The sequence below is a fragment of the Hermetia illucens genome, chromosome 1 (genome assembly GCF_905115235.1).
Source record: "Hermetia illucens chromosome 1, iHerIll2.2.curated.20191125, whole genome shotgun sequence".
In the NCBI taxonomy this organism is placed as follows: domain Eukaryota; kingdom Metazoa; phylum Arthropoda; class Insecta; order Diptera; family Stratiomyidae; genus Hermetia; species Hermetia illucens.
In genome coordinates, this window is record NC_051849.1 from 114,250,116 (window position 1) to 114,273,836 (window position 23,721).

The following is a 23,721-nucleotide window of genomic DNA, read 5'->3' on the forward strand; positions in this document are numbered from 1 at the left end:
ATTTTGAGTTATAAATTTTTTCAGAAGGAATGCGTTTTGTAGCGCGCAACATCCGCTGTGGGCACTACAGCGTAACATGTCGGGATAATTTTGTTTCAGTGATTTTAGATTCGGACAGCTGTGATCTTCCACATTGAATACTAGTGCAATATTTCCCAGCAAATCATCCAGCCATTTTTTCTTCTCTGTTCCTTTGACGTAGATGGTTGTATTTTTCATGTTTAGAAGTAAATATTCTTTCACTTCCCAAAATGTTGTTAGTCCACCTTCCCATTTCAATCCATGATGATTTTCGTATACCCAGTGTGCCTGGGATTGCAGCTCTCTTGATAGTGTTGAAAAACTGAAGGGAGGTTTCAGTATAAAGTGTCGATGAAAATTTTCGTTTACATTTACGACAGCTAACTCTTTGATGATGAAAGTATTGTTGCATCCTCTAAATCCTTGCATATCGATAACGAAAATCGTCGTCATGGTGATGAAATGGTGCAGTTTGCTTGCGTGCAGAATGTAAACGTGATACTGGATTAACATTTATAGTTTCCATAGTTTTTATACAAGTTTTTGAACTGAAGAAGTGAGTGGGTTGTACTCTATCACACGATCATGTAGGAGCAAGCAGTAAGCTGTTGTTAAGGCAGGCACATCTACAGATGTTTTCATGTCTAACCTTATGTCCACTGAGCCAGATTTCATGGATTCATTTTGACGTGAACAATCAATTACTATAATTGGTGCAGATTCCTTATATTCGCTTCGTGAAAGTAGTGGTTGAGGTTGTACACCGTAATAAGATTGTTGAAAATTGCAGTACATATCATAGAGAAGAGCGAATCGATCACGGGAAAATTTAATATTCATATCGTCATAAGGATACGATTCGGAGTTTAAATGTATTTTGATGTTTGTTAAATCACAGTGATCAAATTTGCTGGCATCTTTGTCTTTGAGATTTTTTCGATTTGTCTGTAAAGCTAAAATAACATATCGAGGTTTTTCGAGTTGACCTGTGGTTTTCACATTCCACACATGATCTGTTGTTGTGGGTAGAACTGGATATTCGTACAGTTCCCAATTTCGAAAGCTTATTTGAATCGGATGTCCCGATTCAATATATTTCAACATTGACAATTTTTCAGCGCCATCGGGATTAACATGGGGCACCTTCCACTGTAGTTTAAAAATTTTGATGTGTACATTATCAGTGGATGAAATAAATGCATTTTCATCGCTTCTTGTGCGAACCAAAATTAGCTCGTGTTTAGCGTTTACAATAATTTTCTTGTAGTCCTCGGCAAATCCCAAAAGTTTTCTTAGCGGAATAGAAAAGTTGAAGTAACCACTTGACGGTGTGATAGATTCGTTCGGCGACCAAGCGGCATTATAAAGCATTTTACTTTCGTTTTCATTAAGTGATATATAATTTTTTAACGTCGATGTTATTCCCGCATTTTTGTTTCGATCGATTTCTACTCCATTCAGTTCATATCTTATCTCATCAAATAGGAAAGCTACGCTATTATTCGTCAATTTAGCTAGTGCTGATATTGTTCCATCTGTTTTAGTTAAGGCGCCTTCAATGTAAATGAAACTCTGACTCGGCAAAATACACAAATCCTGTTGTTGTATGGGTATTCGGATTTCATCACTGGAGTTGTATGATGATAAGAATGGAGAGTAGCTATGGTATTCGATTTTTGATATACTATTATCAAAACTGATTTTACGTGTAACGTTCAGGATATCGCTCATTATTTTTGTTTCAATTTGAATCCCAATAACTTTAGATACTGTTTATTTTGCAATGTTAATCGCGGTCTAGCTCGTTCGATTTTTCTGATTGAACTGGTTCTATCTACATTATCGGGCAGGTATTTATCGTCGTTATAAAGCAGCATCCTGAGGCTTCAAATGAAGTCTAATCGTTATTGTTTCCCCTTTGAAGTTTATTATATCTCCGTTTTGATCAATCAGCTTAAGAGTTAGCGTGCTTATTCGTTTAAGGCTTACCGGTAAATAAATGACGTTACTAGGAACCTCCACTATTTTATAACCTGGTCCTACTTCAGGTGAGAATTCATGGATTGTGTGTGAGGGAATATTATTGATGTAAGAATTTCCAACTATGTTACACTCAATCCGTATTACGTTCACTTTACTTATACTCACAGGTAGATCAGAAGTATGTTTTTCATTGATTTTCAATTCTCGTTTAGCGAATCCCAACAATTGACCAATGGATCTTTCTTCATTGAAGTAAATTGGAGCATTTGACTTTATTTCACTTTTGAGTGTATTATTATTAGCCTGTATTAAAAGAATTATTTTGTCATTGATCTTCGCTAATTCTTTATACAGATAGTTGGCAATATCATCAATTTCGTACGATCCAATGGGTATTTCTATAATGTGCTTCCCAATGTGAAATAAATTATTTTTTTCATCCACGTTAGGTATAGAATTATATGTTTGAAAATCAACAAGTCCGCATACGTAACCACCTTGTAAATCGATTGGTGGAAAATATTCAGTTGTAAGAATGGATGAATTTCCGCTTAGAGTTAATGTAAGTGCCATGGCAGCATATAAAACAATGATTGATTTTCAGTTTTAAAAGTATTTATATATATATATTTACAAAAGATTGTACAAAAATTTCAAACATAAATGTCCACAGTTATATGAGTCGTAGCTTTGATATGCATTGTAGTTGTATTTTATATTAGAACCTAGATAATCTATTAGCTCTTTCGGTGGAGGTAAATTTCCAAAACTATCAAAGTATTCCACATATCGATTCTGTTTTTTGTATGCTACCCAATGAGTACCAGAACCCTGCATATTATCCAGATTTACAATACCACATTCGTTTTGCTTTGCAGCTCCCCTCGGTAAATTATTTCGCATGAAAACTCCTCTGAAGTTTGACAAGAATCTGGCGAATCTCTTTAAATCATTCTCATTTAATGCTCTCTTGGGTAGCGTTTTTAAAAGTTTTTTGAAGCAGGATTCAAAAACAACCCTAATCCTTTTCTGTACGGTTTTAAATGCAATCCTCGGCCTAATGTTATCTCCTCCATTTTTTGGTTATGACGCTGTTTTTCTTCTAAGGTCTTTTTGGCATTGGTAGCATCATTAACAGCTTTCGCTATTCCCGCAGCTCCACCTGATAAAGCACCAATAGCAGATAATCCTGCGAAAAGAGGAACTAGAAAAGGTAGAACTCCACCAACTTTAGGAATGGGTATTATCCTTGGAGTCTTGAGAGTCTTCTTCCGTCCCTTTGTTATATTCTTTGCAGCAGCTAAGGCTACTTTAATACTCGCTTTCATTGTGTCGGGTTTCTTTCTTTTGACAATCCTTCGGACTTTGGAAACAATTGTTCCAAATGTCGGTTTATTCTGCATTCCCATTCCTAATTTTACTTTAGCTTTCATCATGTTGGTTACAAGTAGTGCGTTAGCTCGTTCTGACAATCCTGCGTCTGCTGATCTGACTCGTTGCCATGCCTTTTCAGCTAATATTTTATCTAATATATGACGATCAGCCGTTTCTTTAAATTTTGAATATCCAATATCATGCTCTTTACAGGCTTGATCCAATAAGTTTATTCCTGGATCACCTCTAGCAAGCCGCTCGCTTAGTTTTGTACCAGGACCACAGTATTGATAACCAGGTAGATGCAGTTCAATTGGAAGTTTATTGATTAGGGTATTAATCACACCTCTTCCTTTCACCGCTTTTCGTGTTGTACTAGTATATTTATTTTTATGATCAATCATTTTATAGTGACCGTTCTCTTTGCGTCTATGTATGCGTATAATCCTGCTCGGTTCAACAACTCTCGCAGACTATAACACTTTTTGCAACAACGTAATTACTTTCAGTCTGGTTGTTTAGTTGCACTGATAATGCGGTTTATACAACAACAACAAAGGTTGGTGGTGGAAAACACTGACATTACAAATGAAAGCTGTATAGCTAAACACAGCAATTTATTGCCTAATAATATTCGGGGTATTATTACGGGTCCTTCTAACTGCGGCAAAACTAACGTTATGCTTTCTCTATTGAAGCATCCAAATGGTATAAAATTTGAAAATATTTACATCTACTCGAAATCATTACATCAACCCAAATATGAACATTTGAAGCAGGTTGTTAAAGCTATTTCCGGATTGGGCTTCTATACATTCTCAAATAATAGTGAAGTGATTTCGCCTGAAGAAGCCAAATCTGACTCTGTTTTCATTTTCGATGATATTGCCAGCGAGAAACAAGAGAATATTCGATCATATTTCTGTATGGGACGACATCATAATATTGATAGCTTTTATCTGTGTCAAACATATACAAGAATACCGAAACACCTTATTCGAGATAACGCAAATTTTTTGATTATATTCAAACAGGATGATATGAATTTAAGACACATTTACAATGATCACGTAAACACCGACATGACTTTCGAACAGTTTAGAACCATTTGTGCAGAATGTTGGAATGATAAATATGGATTCTGTGTAATTGATAAAGACAGTTCTTTAGAGAAGGGTCGATATCGAAAGGGATTCGATATATTCATAATACTATAAAAGCAAATCCTCAGTATGGAAAGAACTCCCCATCTATTAAAAGCATCATTACCAACTTAGCAGTCTAGGAGCAGTTCAAAGCAGTTCAAAGCAGTTCAGAAGCAGTTCAGAAGCAGTTCAAAGCAGTCCAGGAGCAGTTCAAAGCAGTTAAAATCAGTTCAGGAACAGTTCAAAGCAGTTCAAAGGATCAGTTTGATGCAGCTCAATAGCTGTTCAATACAGTTCGATAACAGTTCAATACGGTTTGAGTGCAGCAACAGTAAGGACAGTTCCAAACAATTCAAAAAAGAAACAAAGCGATTTAGGTGCTGCAAAAATCAGTTCAAAATCAAACTAAAACCTATTGAAAGAATATTTCAAAACATTTTAGATATATTTCGAAATTTGACCAATTGCATCCGTTGCTGATTCCATAAACAATGAAAAGAACAAAGCTTGACAAACAGTTGCTCAGAGATATTGTAAAGACAACCGATTCAATAAGGAAAAAATATCAACAGCTGAAAGCTAACAAAGCCGGAACAGAGATTCAGTTGGAAGAAACATTTAAGCCCATCACGGAACCCCTCAAAGAATTTGTTAAAAAAGCTAAAGTATTGCAGGAACAAGACATAAAAAAACAAGAGTTTAAAGAAGAGTCTTCATCAGCTCGTATTAAATGTAAAGATGAGGAATTAAAGAGAGATCGTGTCTATGAAGAAAATGAACACATTTTTGAAACTCCTAAGTCTTCTACAAAAGCTGTTCGCCGATATGTTGCCACTCCGGAAGGGCAAGAATATCTGGGAGAATACCTGAAGCAAAATCATTTTTCAGATGTTGCTAGGCAATATCTAGATATCTATGTAAATCAACCATCTGTAATTGACAGTATTTATGGGGTATATAGGGATGACAATGATGGAAATCAGTGGAAAATAGGAAATTCAGATTTCGCAATCGATGATAATCATATAATTGTAGATGAAAAATCTTACATTGGAAGTCGGGGTTTATATGAACTGCTTTTTATGAAGTATCCAGATGAAACAATATATTCCGACGATGATTTAGAGAATTATAAAAGTATTCTTCTACACTCTAATGCCCACAGGCGTTCTTATGACAGTAGCAGTCAAATCAATGGAAATCGAAGCTTTAAATATACAAGAATAATTTTTAAATTGTTAAATAGAAAAGAAGGAAAAGGGTTAACACGAACCCCTAATATTAAATGCAAAAACCCTAATTTAATGGAAACGTCTAACAAACAAATTGACTATATATATTGGGATGATCCCAATGAACTGGTAAGTCGATTGCGGTTACTCATTGCGTCACAGCAAGCCGGTCACAATAATCATAACAATGAAATTATATCGATCATTGAAGAATTGAAAGAATCACAAATAATAGAATAAACACGCAGCTCACATCATTTATTAAATGGGTGTTGATAAATTTGGTCGATTTTCAAACGATACTGGAGGAGGAAAACGTGGTTTGCAAGGACTTCAAGGACCCCCAGGTCCTCAAGGTCCTCAAGGTCCTATAGGTCAGCAGGGGCCCTCGGGTCCCCGAGGTCCGGAAGGAAAACCTGGTAAGGATGGTCTACAAGGTTTGCATGGTGCGGGATTTAATAAAACGGAAAGCGGTGATTACAACATCAAATTCAAACAACTCAAGAATCTTGGAGAACCCGTTGAGGATGCTGATGCTTCTACAAAGAACTACGTTGATATTAACATTGAGAAACTCAAAGAATATATAGACAGACAAATTCAACTTGAAATCGACGAACTTACAAAACTATAATGATGATGACAGTTCAAAGTCATACCTTGAAAACAACAACAAATTCAATTATCAATCATATTACGAAATTCAGTTCATTCTAAAATGAGCAAACGGCAAGTAGTAAACGAATTACATAGGTCAGCTCGAAAAAATTTTAACCGACGACCAGTCATAATTAAAGGTTTGGATGACTTGTGGCAGGCCGATTTAGTTGAAATGGGAGCATATGTTAGCGACAATACGGGGTTCCGTTTCCTTCTTACGATCATCGACACGTTTTCCAAGTTTGCGTGGACGGCTTCCATCAAAACAAAAACGGGCAAAGAAGTTGCTATAGCAATTGAACAGATTCTCCAACGAGGACGCATTCCTAAAAACCTACAAACAGACGACGGAAAAGAATTCTACAACAAACATTTTAAAAATGTTATGACAAAATATCAAATAAACCATTATTCCACGTATAGTCCACTTAAGGCATCAATTGTTGAACGATTCAATCGTACCCTAAAGAATATGATGTGGAAAGAGTTTAGTATGAATGGAAACTACAAGTGGATCAATCAAGTCGATGATATAGTTGACGCCTACAATAATAAAAAACACCGAACAATTAAAATGACTCCGTCTGCTGTGAATAGTTCCAATGAAAAATTACTCCTGTCTACCGTATACAACAACATTAAGGTGATGGGTCCATTTAAATATAATGTGGGTGATCATGTTCGAATCAGTAAATACAAGCATGTATTTGAAAAGGGCTACACACCCAATTGGACCACGGAAATTTTCAAGATTCGCGAAATTCGTATTACCAATCCCGTTACATATCTATTAGAAGATTACGAAGGAAATAAAATTGAAGGTGGTTTTTATGAGCCTGAACTATTGAAAGCTGAGCATCCGTCAATTTATCTTGTGGAAAAAATATTGAAAAGGAATGGTAACCAAGCGTTTGTGAAGTGGCTAGGGTTCTCAACGAAACACAATTCCTGGATAAATACCAAGGATATGATATATTAAGATTCACAATGAAACACTGTAATTTTGATTGAAGAATAAAATTTATTTATTAGTTAATCTTTTGTAAAACTGAACAAGGTTTTTCATTTCATTTATTCTCCTACGAACACTATAACATTCACAAGTGTCTGGTCCGCATTTTGCATCGTCATATGCCCACGGGCAGCTCACGTAATGTTTTCCAAATTGGCTGACTTTCTGCGACATTTCAGCGTATGGTTTCAAAAGCGTATAGCTGCTTATAAATTGGTTAAAGTGCTCCGTAAGAATTAGCAATCTGTTGGTACAAAAAAATTGTTTCAACTCCTCAATAGAACGTTGAAGGTCGTCGTCCACATCGATGTTGTTTTTATTCGCCGTCGTCGTCGCTTGCCGAAATCCTTCTATTGCTTCATCGACTGTAACATATCTTCTAGACGGTTCTGTTGTTGTTGTTGTTGGTGACGTCGACGTCAGCCATGATGATGATGATGAAATAGCAACATCGGCATCATTTTGAAACGACGTGTTCGTTTCTGTTGAAACTGTACTAACAGTCATGAGTCGAAAAGATAATGTCACTTGCGCTGTATTGTTATCAGGTAGCACGAGATTAAACGCTAAATTGTTTGTACTTTCGTTGGTATTAAGATTAACCACTGGCAATGGGCTACCTAAAAGAAAAGGCACACCAAAACCTAACACAAGAAGTATATTTAAAAACTCCATTCTATTCCAATCGATTTGCGAAAACCAACTAATTGTATATTTACCGTCATGAGATCTATTTATACGGCTCTGAACGATTGAAATTACCTAACGTTTCGGCTGCTTCTATTCCATAAAAAAGAGAGAGAGAAAGAAAACTTTTTTTTTTGCTAGTCTACTGGATGTGATTATTATCATATGAATCATTTTGTTCTAGTTTACATCCATTCTTATATTAAAATGTGAAAATCATTTTGGAGTCTCGATGGTTTTGTTCAAAACCACATTGTCATGTCATGTCATCTATAAATATCCTCAAGTGAAAACCTGTTAAACTTATATAATAAAGAAAAAGAATGAACAATAAACAAATATTTACAAGAAAAAAACCAATCAGGTTGGATATACACACATTTCAAAATTTATCATTGACTATTTAAAATTCTCTTTCAGCTAAATCAACTTCAGGATTTCCCTCATCAACAGCCTCCAGATAACCACTCCTTATGCGAAACGTTTTCTTAGATCTTCCATTCTCCCCCTCCTCTTTTGCAATAATTTTACTCGATAAAGATTTTTTATTTTGTTTTCTTCGAATCAATCGATCAAACTCCCGCTGAATTCGTATGATATCATCTCCATAATAATCATGATGACTTCCATTTCGGCGAAGAACCTCTTTAATTCTTTCCTCTTCCCCTTTTTCAAATTCATTTATTCCATATTTTTGCACCCATTCAACATCATCACCACCATCTATGTCGTTGAACGGACAACCCTTCGGATATCGGCTTTTCGTCTTACATCTAGTCAAACCTGGCAACACTTTTCCCATTATAGTAATTTCACCATTACCTGAAACAACAACACCAAAGTTGCAATAAAAATACACTATTCCCTTCATCACCATCCCACTCACCAAATACTTCAATCTTAACATGTTGCCAGATTTGAAATGTAAATGTCGTATCGAAATTTCCAGGTTTGCAATCCTCTCCATTCCTTAAGCTTAGTACAAGCACCCTTGAACCATCCTCAGGTGTCATATAAACCTCCAGATAACCCGAATCAATCTTCACGTTGATAATTTTAAAACTCTTCCATACTTGTTCACATATACAATATTTATCTCTATGCGATAACCGCTCAATCCAAAACATGGCTTATCGCTTAACACTTCTAATCTTCCTTCACAACTGACAAACATCACTTTCAAACTTACAATATATTCACCTGCGGTTTAATATTCACACAGTCCCTAATATATATCAACTTGATAAGCGATTTTCCGTCACCCAAACAATTAGCACATGGCACTCAAACGATCACCTCTTATCAGCAACCTCAACAACAAAATCATTTTCAAACTTACTACATATTCACCCACGGTCTAATATTCACTCCCAAATACGTCAACCTGATAAGCAATTCCCCATCACCCAAGCAATACGCACATGACATCCAACAACAACAAAAACGCACGCCGCCCCGCCCCGCCCCGCCCCGCCCCGGCCCGGAACGAGGATCCCCGAACCCCCGCGGACGGCGCCCTACGAACTACGCTTCCCTAAAAGTCGCCCCCGGCACGCGCCAAACCGGCCGCCCCTAACCACAACATTTTCATATGAAACTGGATTCGAACATACATGCCGTCTCAAAACCGCAAGATTTTTATATGAAAGTGGATTAGAACATACATATTTATACTACTGTAGGGAGTTCAAAACAACGGTCAACGAACCGACCAATACCTAAACAAAACCCGCCCCGGCCCGGAACGAGGCTCCCCGAATCCCCGCGGACGGCGCCCTACGAACTACGCTTCCCTAAAAGTCGCCCCCGGCACGCGCCAAACCGGCCGCCCCTAACCACAACATTTTCATATGAAACTGGATTCGAACATACATGCCGTCTCAAAACCGCAAGATTTTTATATGAAAGTGGATTAGAACATACATATTTATACTACTTATTGTCTTGCAGTTGCGGCTATCAGATTACCCGGTCAAAAGATTCACTTTCGTGCTATTGATTTGAGTGGCTGAACAAATCCACCATGGAAAATTCGTCTGGAACGTCAGGAGGGACTCTCTAAGGCAGGACATTGCTAGACTGATCCAGATCAACACTGGCAGTGCTAGCAGACGAATGAGGAATAAATTCCAGAGGGTTTACAGAAACTATGCCGCATGCGGGACATAACATTGGTGACTTCCACATCGAAGCTATGACGGAGACTGACTTCTACAAGTACCTAGGAATTCTGCAAGGAACCCATACTCGAGTTGGTGATCTGAAGGATGCTCTGCTGGCGGAATTCTTGCGACGTGTAAAGCTGGTACTGAAATCAAATTTCCCGGAGGAAGAATAAAATAAGCGCGCTGAATGTATTCGCTATCCCTTCACTGGCTTATTCGTTCAGAATATTGCCGTGCATGGATACCGATATGGAAAACGTCCAGCCGCGGATACGGATAACTGTGTGCAAATTCCGAATGCATTATCCAAAGTCTGCCGTGGAGCGGATGAAGCTTGTGACATCGGAGGTAGAGGCGTGGTTAACGTGACAGCACAACATCATCGCCAAGTCGACTCGCTGCGTGCTTATTTTTACAGCAAAGAGCAGGCGAGTCCCTTGCATGGGGCTGTTTGGAAGGCAGACTGTGGGCTGACTGACTCCACTTAACTTGAAGGATCGATCTTTCAATCCTCTGAGTGGGGTGAAGTCGGACCAAGAGCAGATCGATGAATAGAAGTCGAAGGTAATGCACGGTAAACACGTGAATTGTCTTTGGCAACCATTTGTCGATTTGCATTTGTCGAACAGATGGCTATGTGTTGGGGAGCTCTATGTTGTATCGGAGGGGTTGATGTGTGCCATTCAGGATGGCGTGGTCGCCACCCAAGCTTATAAAAAGCTCATCATGAAAGAACGATTGGAGAACGATCTGTGTATAATGTGTGGTTCAGGCGTTAGAGGACGTTGGGACCATCTCATTTCTGACTGTACTGTTATCGCACCGGTGCAATACATCACCAGGCATAATGCTGTATGTAAGGTTATCCATCAAAACCTTGCATACAATTTATTGTTTAGGATAAGTGAGGGATCCTAAGTCCACAACCACTTGCTTTTAGACCGGACCAAATAGTAGAGCAACTTACTCTCACTGTCTCTTTGGTCCACGGATCCCTCGTTTCGGGGCATGGCACCCAAGCATTCAAAAAATATAGGACAAACGGCTTCGTCCCAGGGTAGAGGCAACTCATCAGATGCTACTTCATCTATGCTCTGGGAGCCGCGTGACCCGTGAGTGGCATCAAATGGAAACCGCTCCTCTATATATTTGGAAAAACATGTTAAGGGTGCGAATTATATCCAATTGAAACCACCAATAGTTTGAGACTAAGCTAGGGTAAAACCTAAATTATTGTTTAGGATAAGCGAAGGATCGTAAGTCCACAACCACTTGCTGTTGGACCGGACCAAATGAAGAGCAACTTGTCCGTTGTCCATAAAACCGGTCGGTTGATTCAGATCTTCAAATTGAGGTTTCTATACTGTCTGACCCGTGTCCGGATAGCTCAGTGGTTAGAGCGCAAGGCTATCGTGCGAAAGGTCGCGGTTCAAGTCTCATTGGTGGCAGTGGAATTTGCATCGTAATGTGAGTTCGGGTACCAGTTGACTCAGCTGTACTCCGCCATGCTACTAACATAGTATGCTGGTCCCAAGCCCAAGTAATCGAGGAGGGTTTGAGTCGGATCGGATTGAGTCACACGCCTCGGAGAAATGCTAAGGCGTCCAACTCAGTCGACGGAGCAGGACGGGCCCTGGTCCTGACGAGAAATGGGCAAGGGTTCTTGACGCATGGACGGCGTCAGGACATTAGCAAGTTGGTCCGCACACCACGAACAAAACAAATACGTGTCTGCACGCTAAATGTTGGTACCCTAACTGGAAAGACCGAGGAACTCGCAAGAGCCCTTAGGAAAAGGCACCTTGATATTTGCGCTCTGCAAGAAACCCGTTGTCCTGGTGCCAAAAGCTGCGACATTGAACGCGAACGCGGTAAAAATGGCTATAAACTTCTCTATTTTGGTAACCCACACACTCAATATGGTGTTGGCATTGCCATCTCAGCGGGTTTCCGTGATGCCATTAAAGATGTCGAATGATTTGATGGTCGGCTAATGAAGCTCACCATTATATCAGCTGATCGTCCTATTCACTTCTTCACCGCGTATGCACCACAGACAGGTCGACCTGATGCCGAGAAAGATGCCTACTGGCAACTTCTCGATGAAAAGGCTTGTCACGTGCCTGCTGACGATTATATAATCATTGCCGGCGACCTTAATGGTCATGTGGGTGGAAAGGCAGACGGTAACAGGTGCCATGGGGGAAAGGGGTTCGGAGCGCGCAATGAGGGTGGCGAGCGTATAATCGACACCCATGACCTTACACTTATGAACACATGGTTCATCAAACGATTGTCTCATCTTCCTACATTTTATAGTGGGAACAGTAAAACGCAAATCGACTATATTTTCATAAGACGTCAACATCTTACCACTGTCACTGAAGCCGTTCCCTAAGAGACCATCGCACCTCAACATCGGCCGTTGATTGCCGTCCTGCAAATTAAGCTACCGATAAAACAGCGTGAGGAACGCACTAGCCCGCGACGCATTAAATGGTAGCGATTTGGTGAGAAGAAAGAAGAAACGATCTCACTCATACGATTTCCGACCATTACGAATATGGAAGAATCATGGAACCAAATGAAAGACACGATCCACAAAGCGGCCTCTGCAACGTTCGGAATCACCAAGCCGAGTAAACGGTACATCAACCGGGATACTTGGCTTTGGAATGATGATGTTGAAATGAAGGTCCGTAAAAAGAAACGCCTCTACCACAAATTTCTCGACGATAAAACGCCTGCTAATTGGCAAATTTATAAGAATGTCATCCGAACGAACCATTGTAAAAATCTTTACGATAAACTGGACACTCGGGATGGCGAGAGAGATCTGTATCGACTTGCTAAAAGCCGTAACGAACATATACAGGACATCGAATACTTCTGCTGCGTTAATGACAAGAATGGTACTTTGTTTACCAACCGTCAAGCCGCAACGGATAGATGGCGAGAATACTTCAAGCAGATTTCAGCTGGAGAATTTCCTCATCCTCCACTTCCACAATCATTGCCGGAATTTGGACCAGTTTCACCTGTCAGTGAAACTGGTGCTCAGAGGTGGCGATGAGGAAGATGGGGCGGCAACCCTATCGGCCAAACCAAAACCAAGTGGTCGAGAAGAACCTCCATAGTGGTGGCATCGGGATACGCTGTAATTACTTTGGTTTGCCGGCCGTGATTCAGTAGGCGAATGCTCCAAAGACCTAATTAGGGCGATCAGACCCGAGTCTCCACGGGCACTCATCTGAAGTGGCAAATTGGTCACGAAACCTTACCAGGGGTATACTGGTACCATGGGAACCGGGAAAGCCCCTGGACTCACATACTTCGGGTGAACTCCTGTTGTATGTGCGGACAGCTCGGTTATTTGCGGTTGGCCCCCCTAGTGGGAGTTTCATGGTGGTTGTGGTTGTGCTCAAGCGAGAAGAGACCTTCGGGCCTCGACGTGGTGTTGCGTATCAACACGGGTGCCGTACTCCATAGTTCGCTAGAGATTTAGGTAATTCTTGCATCCACCAGTATGAATGCTAAGCCATGCACTTGGTATAGACTGGTACCGTTGTGACTTGTCTCAGCGGGGCTCTGATTGTGGTCACAAAATCAATCCGTGTCTGAAGAGGACCGTAGGATTAAGTCTCACGACAGGTGCCTACGTAAAACACTATGGGCTTCACTGTCAGCGCAACTGGTGCTCTGAGATGGCGGGGAGGAAGACGGGGCGGCAACCCTGTCGGCTGAACCAAAGCCAAGTGGCCGAGGAGAGCCTCCACGTGGTGGCACCGGAAAACATTGTATCGCATTGGCTTGCCGGCCGTGATGCAGTAGGCGAATGCTCCAAGGCCTAGCAAGGGCGATCAGACCCGAGTCTGCACGGGGATTCATCAGAAGTGGCTTCGGTCACGAAACCTTACCAGGGGTATACTGGTGCCATGGGAACCGAGGTAGCCCCTGGACTCTTATACTTCAGGAGAATTCCTGTCGTATCTGAGTACAGCTCGGTTGGTTGCGGTTGGCCCCCTTGTGGGAGTTTCATGGGGGCTGTGGTTGTGCTCAAGCGAGAAGAGACCTTCGGGCCTCGACGTGGTGTTGCGTATCAACACGGGTGCCGTACTCCATAGTTCGGTAGAGATTTAGGTGATGCTTGCATCCACCAGTATGATTGCCAAGCCATGCACTTGACATAGACTGGTACCGTTATGCTTGTCTAACGGGGCTCTGATTGTGGTCACAAAATCAATCCGTGCCTGAAGAGGGCCGTAGGATTAAGTCTCAAGACAAGTACCTACGTTAAACACCGAGGACTTCACTGTCAGCGCAACTGGTGCTCAGAGGTGGCGGTGAGGAAGACGTTGCGGCAACCCTGTCGGTCAAACCGAAACCAAGTGGCAGAGGAGCACCTCTAAAGTGGTTGCACCAGGAGACGCTGTACTCACTTTGGTTTGCCGGCCGTGATGCAGTTGGGGAATGCTCCAAAGGACTAATTATGGCGATCAGACCCGAGTCTGCACGACTCATCTGAAGTACCATGGGAACCGGGATAGCTCCTGGACTCTCACACTTCGGGTGAACTCCCGTTGTATGTGAGTACAGGTCGGTTATTTGTGGTAGGCCGTCTTAAGAAGACCGTAGGATTAAGTCTCCATGACAGGTACCTACGTAAAACACTCAAGGACTTAACTGTCAGCGCATCTGAAGTCGAGGAGGCAATAAAACGAATGAAATCGGGGAAAGCCACAGGACTTGATGGCGATCAGACCCGAGTCTGCACGACTCATCTGAAGTACCATGGGAACCGGGATAGCTCCTGGACTCTCACACTTCGGGTGAACTCCCGTTGTATGTGAGTACAGGTCGGTTATTTGTGGTAGGCCGTCTTAAGAAGACCGTAGGATTAAGTCTCCATGACAGGTACCTACGTAAAACACTCAAGGACTTAACTGTCAGCGCATCTGAAGTCGAGGAGGCAATAAAACGAATGAAATCGGGGAAAGCCACAGGACTTGATCGGATTTAAGCCCTGGAAAGCGGAAAACTTGGACCCAACACTGTGGCTCAGTGAATTCTTTAACTGATCTACTCAGTAAGGAAGAATACCATCTGACTGGCAAGAAAGTACCCCTGTTCCAATATGGAAAAAGAACGGTAGTCCAGCAGAATGTTCAAATTACTGTCCGATAACTTTCCCATACCATGAAGATTTTTGAATGCATTCTTTACAACCGTATTCGCGAAATCGTTGAAATAACCGCGAATCAAGCCAAATTTATCAAAAACTGCGGAACTACTGACGCAATACACGCTGCGCGGTTACTCAAGGAGAAACACCGTGAGAAGCATCGCTCTCTTTACATTGCCTTTCTGGATCCAGAGAAAGCGTTTGACCGTGTACCACACGAACTCATCTGGTATGCTTTACGACAACACTTCGTGCCAGAAGAACTCGTGCGCTGGGTTCAATTGCTCTACCACGATCCCAAAAATAAAGTTCGAAGTATGGCGGGTGTATCAAAACCGCTTCGTGTCTCTGTTGGTGTTCATCAAGGAAGCGCCCTCTCACCACTCCTCTTTGTTCTTGTTATGGACACCGTCATACGGAATATCCAACTTCCAGCACCCTGCACACTGCTTCATGCGGATGATGTTTTCCTAGCATCTGATAGCAAAAATGATCTTGAGCAACTTGTCCAAATATAGAATGATCGCCTCATCGTCTCAGATTGAATCTGTGGCGCGGCAGGATCCGCAGCATTCGAAATTTATTTCGAATGTCGCGGATGCGGACGGGTAGATAGCGCGGAATTCCACTCACTTTAGAACTCGCTTAGAACTCCCCGAGGGAGTGGAGAATTAGCGGTGAGAAAATGCCGTTGGTTGGGACAGTAAGGACCGCATGGAAATATGCCGGTCTTCTGTCTCCAACCGTGGTATAGAACGCATCGGGCCTGTGTAATTCATCTTGTTTCAATTTTCCTTTAAAATTTAGAATAAATCGTGGTTAGATATGAAAACTAATAATATAATTTAAATATTGCGATATCGTTATCAGTGTGCTGGAAAGCAAGTCGAAAACAATTTGAGCAGTGTTATATCCACGTTTCCATTTGCATTTATCAACACAGAAAACATTAACACCCAAGAGTCTTCTCAACTTGATGTTGATAATAACTGTATTTTCATATTTTGTATAAAGCTGTCAGGACGGATATAGCGTTGTTATTGTGTCGTGCCACATCAAGTTGCGTATCATAATCAGGAGAAACGGCACCTCGCGAAATACAGCAATAAACAAAACTGAATTTTTGACGACCGATCCTCATGAAACAGGCACAATCACTGTCAGCGGCAGTGGTCTGCCCAGAACTGAGCGATTTAAATACCTCGGGTCAACGCTATCAGCCAACGGAGAACTGCGTTCTGAAATTGCTTCACGAATTAACGCAACCTGGATAAAGTGGCGTTCCACAAATGGTGTTTTTTGTGATCGCCGTATCAACGGACGTCTCAAATCGAAAATTTACCGCAATGTTGTCCGTCCTGTCGCTCCCTATGGTTCTGAGTGTTGACCAACTATAAAAGACAATGAACAGCGTCTTGCGGTAATGGAGACGAAGATGTTACGTTGGACTTGTGGCGTGACACGTTTTGATCACATTCGAAATGAGGATATCCGCGGTCGTTATGGGGTTGCACCGATCGTGGAAAAGTTGAGAGAGAGGCGTCTTCGATGGTATGGTCACGCAATTCGTGCTGGCGAGAATTCCCTTGCCAAGATTGGTCTGAAAATCGAAGTCGATGGTAAACGACCAAAAGGCAGGCCTAAGCAACGGTGGCTTGATATGCTGGATGGGGATTTACAAGAATCGAGATTGCACCCAGATCAGGCATACGATAGAGCCAAATGGCGAAGTCAATCACGACGAGCCGACCCCCCTTGTGAACGGGACAAAGGCTGGAGAAAAAGAAAAGGAGGTTGCCCGCTCGACGACCTTGCCTATTATATTCAGAAGATAGATAGGTCTATAGGATGTTGGTTCACCTATCGGCTTACCTGTCTTCGGGATCAATGCAAGCTGTCTATCCGTCTGTCTGTCTGTCTGTCTGTCCGTCACACGCATTTTTCTCCGGGACTGTTTCCGCGATTGACACCAAATTTGGTAGAAAGGTAGGAACTATGAACGCTCACGTATACAGTGAGTTACATCCTTCTACGCCGAATTCAAGGGGGGTTCCCATATATGCAAAAGGGGGTGTAAATTTTGTTTTCACCAAATATAGTCATGTGGGGTATGAAATGAAAGGTCTCGGTCAGTACTTTCCGAAGCTGGTCTTTCTTTAACATTTGTTGGAAAGACTGGGAGTTCGGGAGGGGGGGCTAATGTGATCATTTATTTAACGTGATCATTCTTAGAAACTGCCCAAGAGAAAAATCTGAAAAAAATCACTGTATGATGGCTAGGCTCCGCAATACCTTCCATACCGATATCCATTCATATAAAGTTAATAATAGTATATTACTATAATTTTCAGTAATTGACTGCAGGCTATAATATAGAGCTTAATCCTACCAAGTTCGATGGAAATTGCACTATTACTAACACAGTTATAATAGGCAAAATTTGTCACATCTATCGAAATTCAAGATTTTGAATGTCAATATCGCCCGAAAGTGAATATTCCCACATAATGTAGGCGTATATTGCGTGATACGTAATAATGGGGGAAATTCACAGTCAAATGTCTTTATAGAAGAAACACACAAAACCTTTCATCCCTGAAGCGTTCAGCTTCCGGTTTCTCGACTTGTTTCCCATCGTTGATAATTCAGATCCATCTCCACAAATTGTTCGTGCCAATGGAATAATGACAGTAAATTCGTGGTTATTATGAATGACAAAGTTTTTGCTTTTGGCACATTCTGGCCAAGTAGTTTTCAAACAAAATTCAAAGTTGATCGCTTCAATCTAATTAATGCTAGCCCAACTTGGTTAATGCACTCCTTCTATACATCAATGACATAGCATGCATTGAAATGAACGTTCTATGTAGTACGTGTGAAATGTAGCAATTACTCCTTGTTGCAAGGCTTGTAGTATTAAGCGGCAGAAAACGAAGTTGAACATTTGGGTGATCCAAGACTGGACGGCGAGGTGCGTTGTCTAGAGTTAAAAGAACTTTAAATTCTAGACATTTTGCACTTATGTAGCGTTGTACTGCTGGGATGAAGTATTTTTGAAAACATTCTGCAAAAACTGCACTGGTCATCAAAGCCGTTTTTCCATTTATTAAAGTCAACTCTCTTCATCGAATGACGTTTTAAAGTACGATTTACTAAAAGTGGTTTTAGCATACGTTCTGTTGAAGAATTAGAGGAAACAACATTGTATCACGATCCTTTGCTACTTTAAAACCACTGTCAGTTTTCTCTCATTTTCTGATTTTCTACTAGTTCTACTAGGCATTTTTCGAGGTCACTTTCATTTACATTCCATACTGGTCTGGGGCGTATCCGCCATCTTAAACATTTTCTTATAAAACTCTTTAGCAGCAAATTCGTCTGCAGATGCAGTTTCTCTATTAATTCAGATTTTGTGTAAAACAAATCTTATTAAAATCGATTTACTGCCTGTCTGTGTGTCACACGCACTTTTCTCGGAGATGGTTATAGCAATTGACACCAAATTTGGTCGAAAGGTGGGAACTGTGAACGCTCATGCAGTGAGTCCCATAATCCTACGCAGAATTTAAGGCGGGGGTGGGGGTCCCGATACATGCAAAAGGGTTGTGGGGTGTACATTTTCTTTCACCAACGATAGTCATGTGGGCTATCAAATGGAAGGCGGGAGGCTGCCACTGTATGTTGCCTAAACTCCGAAATACTCTGCCCATCGATATCTATTCAAATAAAATTAATAATAGTATATTAATATAATTATTAGAAATTAGGAAGGTAGCTTTGTACTGATGAAGGGAGTAAGTTGCTCCCGAAATTTATATATACATAATAAAATAAAATTGTAGTTTGGAGTAAGCTACTGGTCTATCAATTTTAGAAATTGACAGTAAACCACTCCCACCGTCTCCCCTTAAGTTCAGTCTAGAATCACAAAATTGCAATGTAGGGTATCAAATAGAGCATGATATTCTCATAAAATATATGCATATATTACGTGCTAGGTGCTAAGGGGACAAATGGCCACTGAAATGTTTTTGTAAAAAAAAATACACAAAACCTTTCATAGCTGAAGCGTCCAGTTTCCTGTTTCTCGAGTTGTTTTTAACGTTTTGTGTCAAATAAACCCTTATTAGAATGAACCTGGCTGAACCGATTGTCAAGAAAATTTGTGAGAGCGTGTGGTCTGTTGTTCCCTTTACATATAGCAAGTGGCGTCATTTTTTGCTAAGCTTAAGGGGCCCTCCCACATGTGAATGGAGAATAGGGTATCAAATAAAAGGGTTCAATTAGAACTTTTTGAAACTGGTCCCATATTCGATATCGGGCGAAACGTAGGGGAGTGAGGGCTCAAAATATGGCCCCAAAAAAGTGTAAGTGTTCTCAGAACGTAGCCCACCAAAAAATCTGAAAAAAATCGCAGTGATGTGTCTAAATGCAATCTAGGCTTCAAAATACATCCCGTTCCGAAATCTGGACAAATAAAGTTAATAATAGTATATTAGCATATTTTAAAAACTACAAAATTTGGCACTTGCAGAAAGGATAATATAAGGCATAACTTCGGGGAGGAAATTCAAGTTATAGAAGGGAAACTGCTCCATTTTGTGTGAATTTCGTTCATTCTGAAACGTGTATGAAGTCGTCATAACATTACCACAATTCATCAATACCACGAAAAAATTGAGCTCACGTCAGTGGGAGGTTGCAGGTAAACATTTCCTTTTAAAAAAAAGTCAAGCGACGGCGGCTTTACGGTTTCTTACCAGGGCAGAGGCAAATCGTCAGACGCTGCCTCACCTCTGCCCTGGGAGCAGCGTGACCGTAGCGGCTCGCAGATGTTGAATGCTCCTTTATATAATTCGTAAAACACGACATGCCTACGAATTATATTGAGCGCAAATCCGCCTTATTGACCAAAGCTGGCCAGGGCTGAAATATTCGTTTTGAGAATGAAGGGGGTCCTAAGTCCGCATCAACTTAATGCAGGACCGGACCAATTGAGGAGCAACTTACTCCTTCTTTTCTGGTCCACGGACCCCTCGCAGGGCTTGCACCCAAACTTTTTTAAAAAAAGTCAAGCGACGGCGGCTTTACGGTTTCTTACCAGGGCAGAGGCAAATCGTCAGACGCTGCCTCACCTCTGCCCTGGGAGCAGCGTGACCGTGACCTTCATTCTCAAAACGAATATTTCCGCCCTGGCCAGCTTTGGTCAATAAGGCGGATTTGCGCTCAATATAATTCGTAGGCATGTCGTGTTTTACGAATTATATAAAGGAGCATTCAACATCTGCGAGCCGCTACGGTCACGCTGCTCCCAGGGCAGAGGTGAGGCAGCGTCTGACGATTTGCCTCTGCCCTGGTAAGAAACCGTAAAGCCGCCGTCGCTTGACTTTTTTTAAAAAAAGTTTGGGTGCAAGCCCTGCGAGGGGTCCGTGGACCAGAAAAGAAGGAGTAAGTTGCTCCTCAATTGGTCCGGTCCTGCATTAAGTTGATGCGGACTTAGGACCCCCTTCATTCTCAAAACGAATATTTCCTTTTAGTTTCTTGATCATTTATATATCAATATCAATTACTCGAGACAGACATATGAATGTATTTCTATGCATATGTATACGAAGCTTTGTGGTAGGGTCTAATTCAGATAGATAGATTTGTACATTGAACAAACGGTATTCAATATACGTACATATCATATAAATGTATATTTTTATGTACAAATTAAATTGAAAATAGATGTACGATCAATTTATAGACATTCATATATAAATATAGTATTCGCTAATAGGCAATGTTTGTTTAGCGTGAGCATAATATCTATGTCCGTAATATGTACGCATTTTTTGTAATTTGAATAAAATGTGACGCAATATTTTGGGTTTTTAGTTTCTCCAAAGTTTCTCCATAAGATGAACACCTTTATACCCGAAGTGCCAGCTTCCGGCATTTAGAATTGTTTATTGTGGAGGTAAAGTCTTTTAAAAAAAATTGTCCAGCAACATGGGGTTGGTGAAAATTCAGGTTGCTTTGACTGAGAAAAAGTGCTTGGCTAAATTCCTTTCAATTGTTTGTAGATTCTTAAAACTGTTTGTTTATACAAATTCCGTCTGCTGGTATTCTTTGTGAGATTTATGTTAAATCGATATTACCAAAGCTTTTTTCATTTTCTCTTTAACAACATCTCGTATGTATAACGACGATTTAGCGCTTATTTTTGTTCCAGAACTACAGACTTTCTGATCCCTGTTTCATGAGTCTGTCCGTCCATCTGTGTGTTTGGCTGTCTGTTACACCCGATTTATTCGGGAACGGAAATGTGAATCCCTTTATATTTAGCAAGTGGTGTCATTCTGCATTGTGTTTAAGAAGGGGCTCCCCTTACATGCGAAAGGGGAGGGGTGTAAGTGAAAGGGATCAATTAGTACTTTTCAAAACTGGTCCCAGATTTGGCATCGACCAAAGCGTAGGGGTGTGAGGGCTCAATATATAACTCCCAAAAAGTGTAACAGGTCTCATTTTCACAACCTATCCTACCGAAAAACCCTAAAAAATCGCAGCAGTATATCTAAATAAAGTCTAGGCCCCAAAATCCATCCATTCCGAAATGAGTACAAATAAATTTAATAATAATATATTAGCATATTTTAGAAATTTAACCGGAAACCTCTCTTAACTTACTGTACTAGAAGTACAAAATCGGCACAAGCATAAGGGATAGGTGTCCGGATAGCTGAGTGGTTAGAGCACAATGCTGTCGTACGGAGGGTCGCGGTTCAAATTTCACTGGTGGCAGTGGAATTTATATCGTGATTTGCCGTCGGATACTAATTGACTCAGTTGTGAATGAGTATCTGAGTCAAATCAGGGTAATAATCTCGGTCGAGCGCAATGCTGACCACATTGCTTCCTACAGGCTATTCTGTAGTATACCAGTTACGGTCTTGAATGAAGTGCTCTAACGCACTTCAAGGCCCTGATCCAACATGGATGCACCAACGATTATTATTATAAGGGATAGCATAAGGCATAAGCTTGGGAAGTTTAAAGGAAATCGAGGTATTATTAACAAAGTTATAGAAGGTGAAACTTTTGCATTTTATTTTAATTTCGTGCATTCTAAAACGCGAATGACGTCATCATAACATATCAGTTCGTCAATACCACAACAAAGTGAGCTCATGTGAATGGGGAGGTCGGAGGGAAACATTTCGTGTTAGTTTTTTAACAATTTATATATCAACATCAATTACTCGAGATAGACATATGTATGCACTTACATGCATATGTAAATAAAGCTTTGGGTAGTGCATAATTGAGATTGATATATTTGTGAATGTACATAAGAATGCTTTGTGTACGAAGTAATTTGGATGTATAAGTATCGTATTCGGTAATAGACAATGTTTGTTTTAGGGTGAGCATAATATCTACATTTGTAATATCATCAATCATTGCGGGCATTTGGAGTAGTTCCATCTGTCAGCGCGAATGAAGTCGAGGAAGTAATAAACCGAATGAAGTCGGGGAAAGCCACAGGACTTGACGACATTGCATCTGAAGCTTGGAAAACGAAGACCTGGGACCCAACACTATGGCTCGGTGAATTCTTTAGTCGCTTTATTCCGGAAGGTAGAATATCATCTGACTGGTAAGAAAGTACCATTGTTCCAATATGGAAAAAGAAAGGTAATCCAGCAGAATGTTCAAATTACTGTCCAATCCGGTTACTTTCCCATACCATGCAGATTTTTGAATGCATTCTTTACAACCGTGTTGGCCAGATCGTTGAAATAACCGTGAACCAATCGGGATTTGTCAGGAACTGCGGAACTACTGATGTAATACACGCTGAGCCGTTACTCATGGACAAACACCGTGAGAAACATCGCCCTTTTTATATTGCATTTCTGCAACTAGGGAAAGCGTTGTCCCACACGAACTCATCTGGTATGCTATACGACAACACTTAGTGGCAGAAGAACGTATGCACCCGTTTCAATTGCTCGACCACGATCGGAAAAGAAAAGTTCGAAGTGTGCTGGATGTATCAAAACTGCTTCGTACCTCTGTTGGTATTCATGAAGGAAGCGCCTTCTCCCACTCCTCTTTGCTCTTGTTATGCACACCATCACACGGGCATCCAACGTTCAGCGCCCTGTACACTGCTTTATGTATGACGTTTTTCTAGTATCTTATAGTGAAAATTATCTCGAACAACTTGATGAAAGCCGCATGCAACACTGCATGCCCAGAACTGAGCGATTTA

General features: G+C 40.9%; 3 protein-coding genes across 3 annotated transcripts; 1 reads left to right on the forward strand and 2 right to left on the reverse strand.

Annotated features, from left to right (window-relative positions):
- Positions 1 to 552: 552 nt before the first annotated feature.
- LOC119659383 lies at positions 553 to 1,752 on the reverse strand. Its single transcript, XM_038067481.1, has one exon. It carries the CDS (start codon positions 1,750 to 1,752, stop codon positions 553 to 555), a length of 1,200 nt encoding a protein of 399 aa, XP_037923409.1.
- Positions 1,753 to 6,020: 4,268 nt separating this feature from the next.
- Positions 6,021 to 6,389, forward strand: LOC119660347 (short-chain collagen C4-like). Its single transcript, XM_038068879.1, has one exon. The coding sequence runs from the start codon at positions 6,021 to 6,023 to the stop codon at positions 6,387 to 6,389; it is 369 nt and encodes a 122-aa protein (XP_037924807.1).
- Positions 6,390 to 8,517: 2,128 nt separating this feature from the next.
- LOC119660493 lies at positions 8,518 to 9,323 on the reverse strand. Its single transcript, XM_038069128.1, has 2 exons — positions 9,001 to 9,323; positions 8,518 to 8,936 (listed from the first exon to the last, which is right to left on the reverse strand). The coding sequence occupies exons 1-2, from the start codon at positions 9,239 to 9,241 to the stop codon at positions 8,518 to 8,520; spliced, it is 660 nt and encodes a 219-aa protein (XP_037925056.1). The 5' UTR covers positions 9,242 to 9,323.
- Positions 9,324 to 23,721: the final 14,398 nt, after the last annotated feature.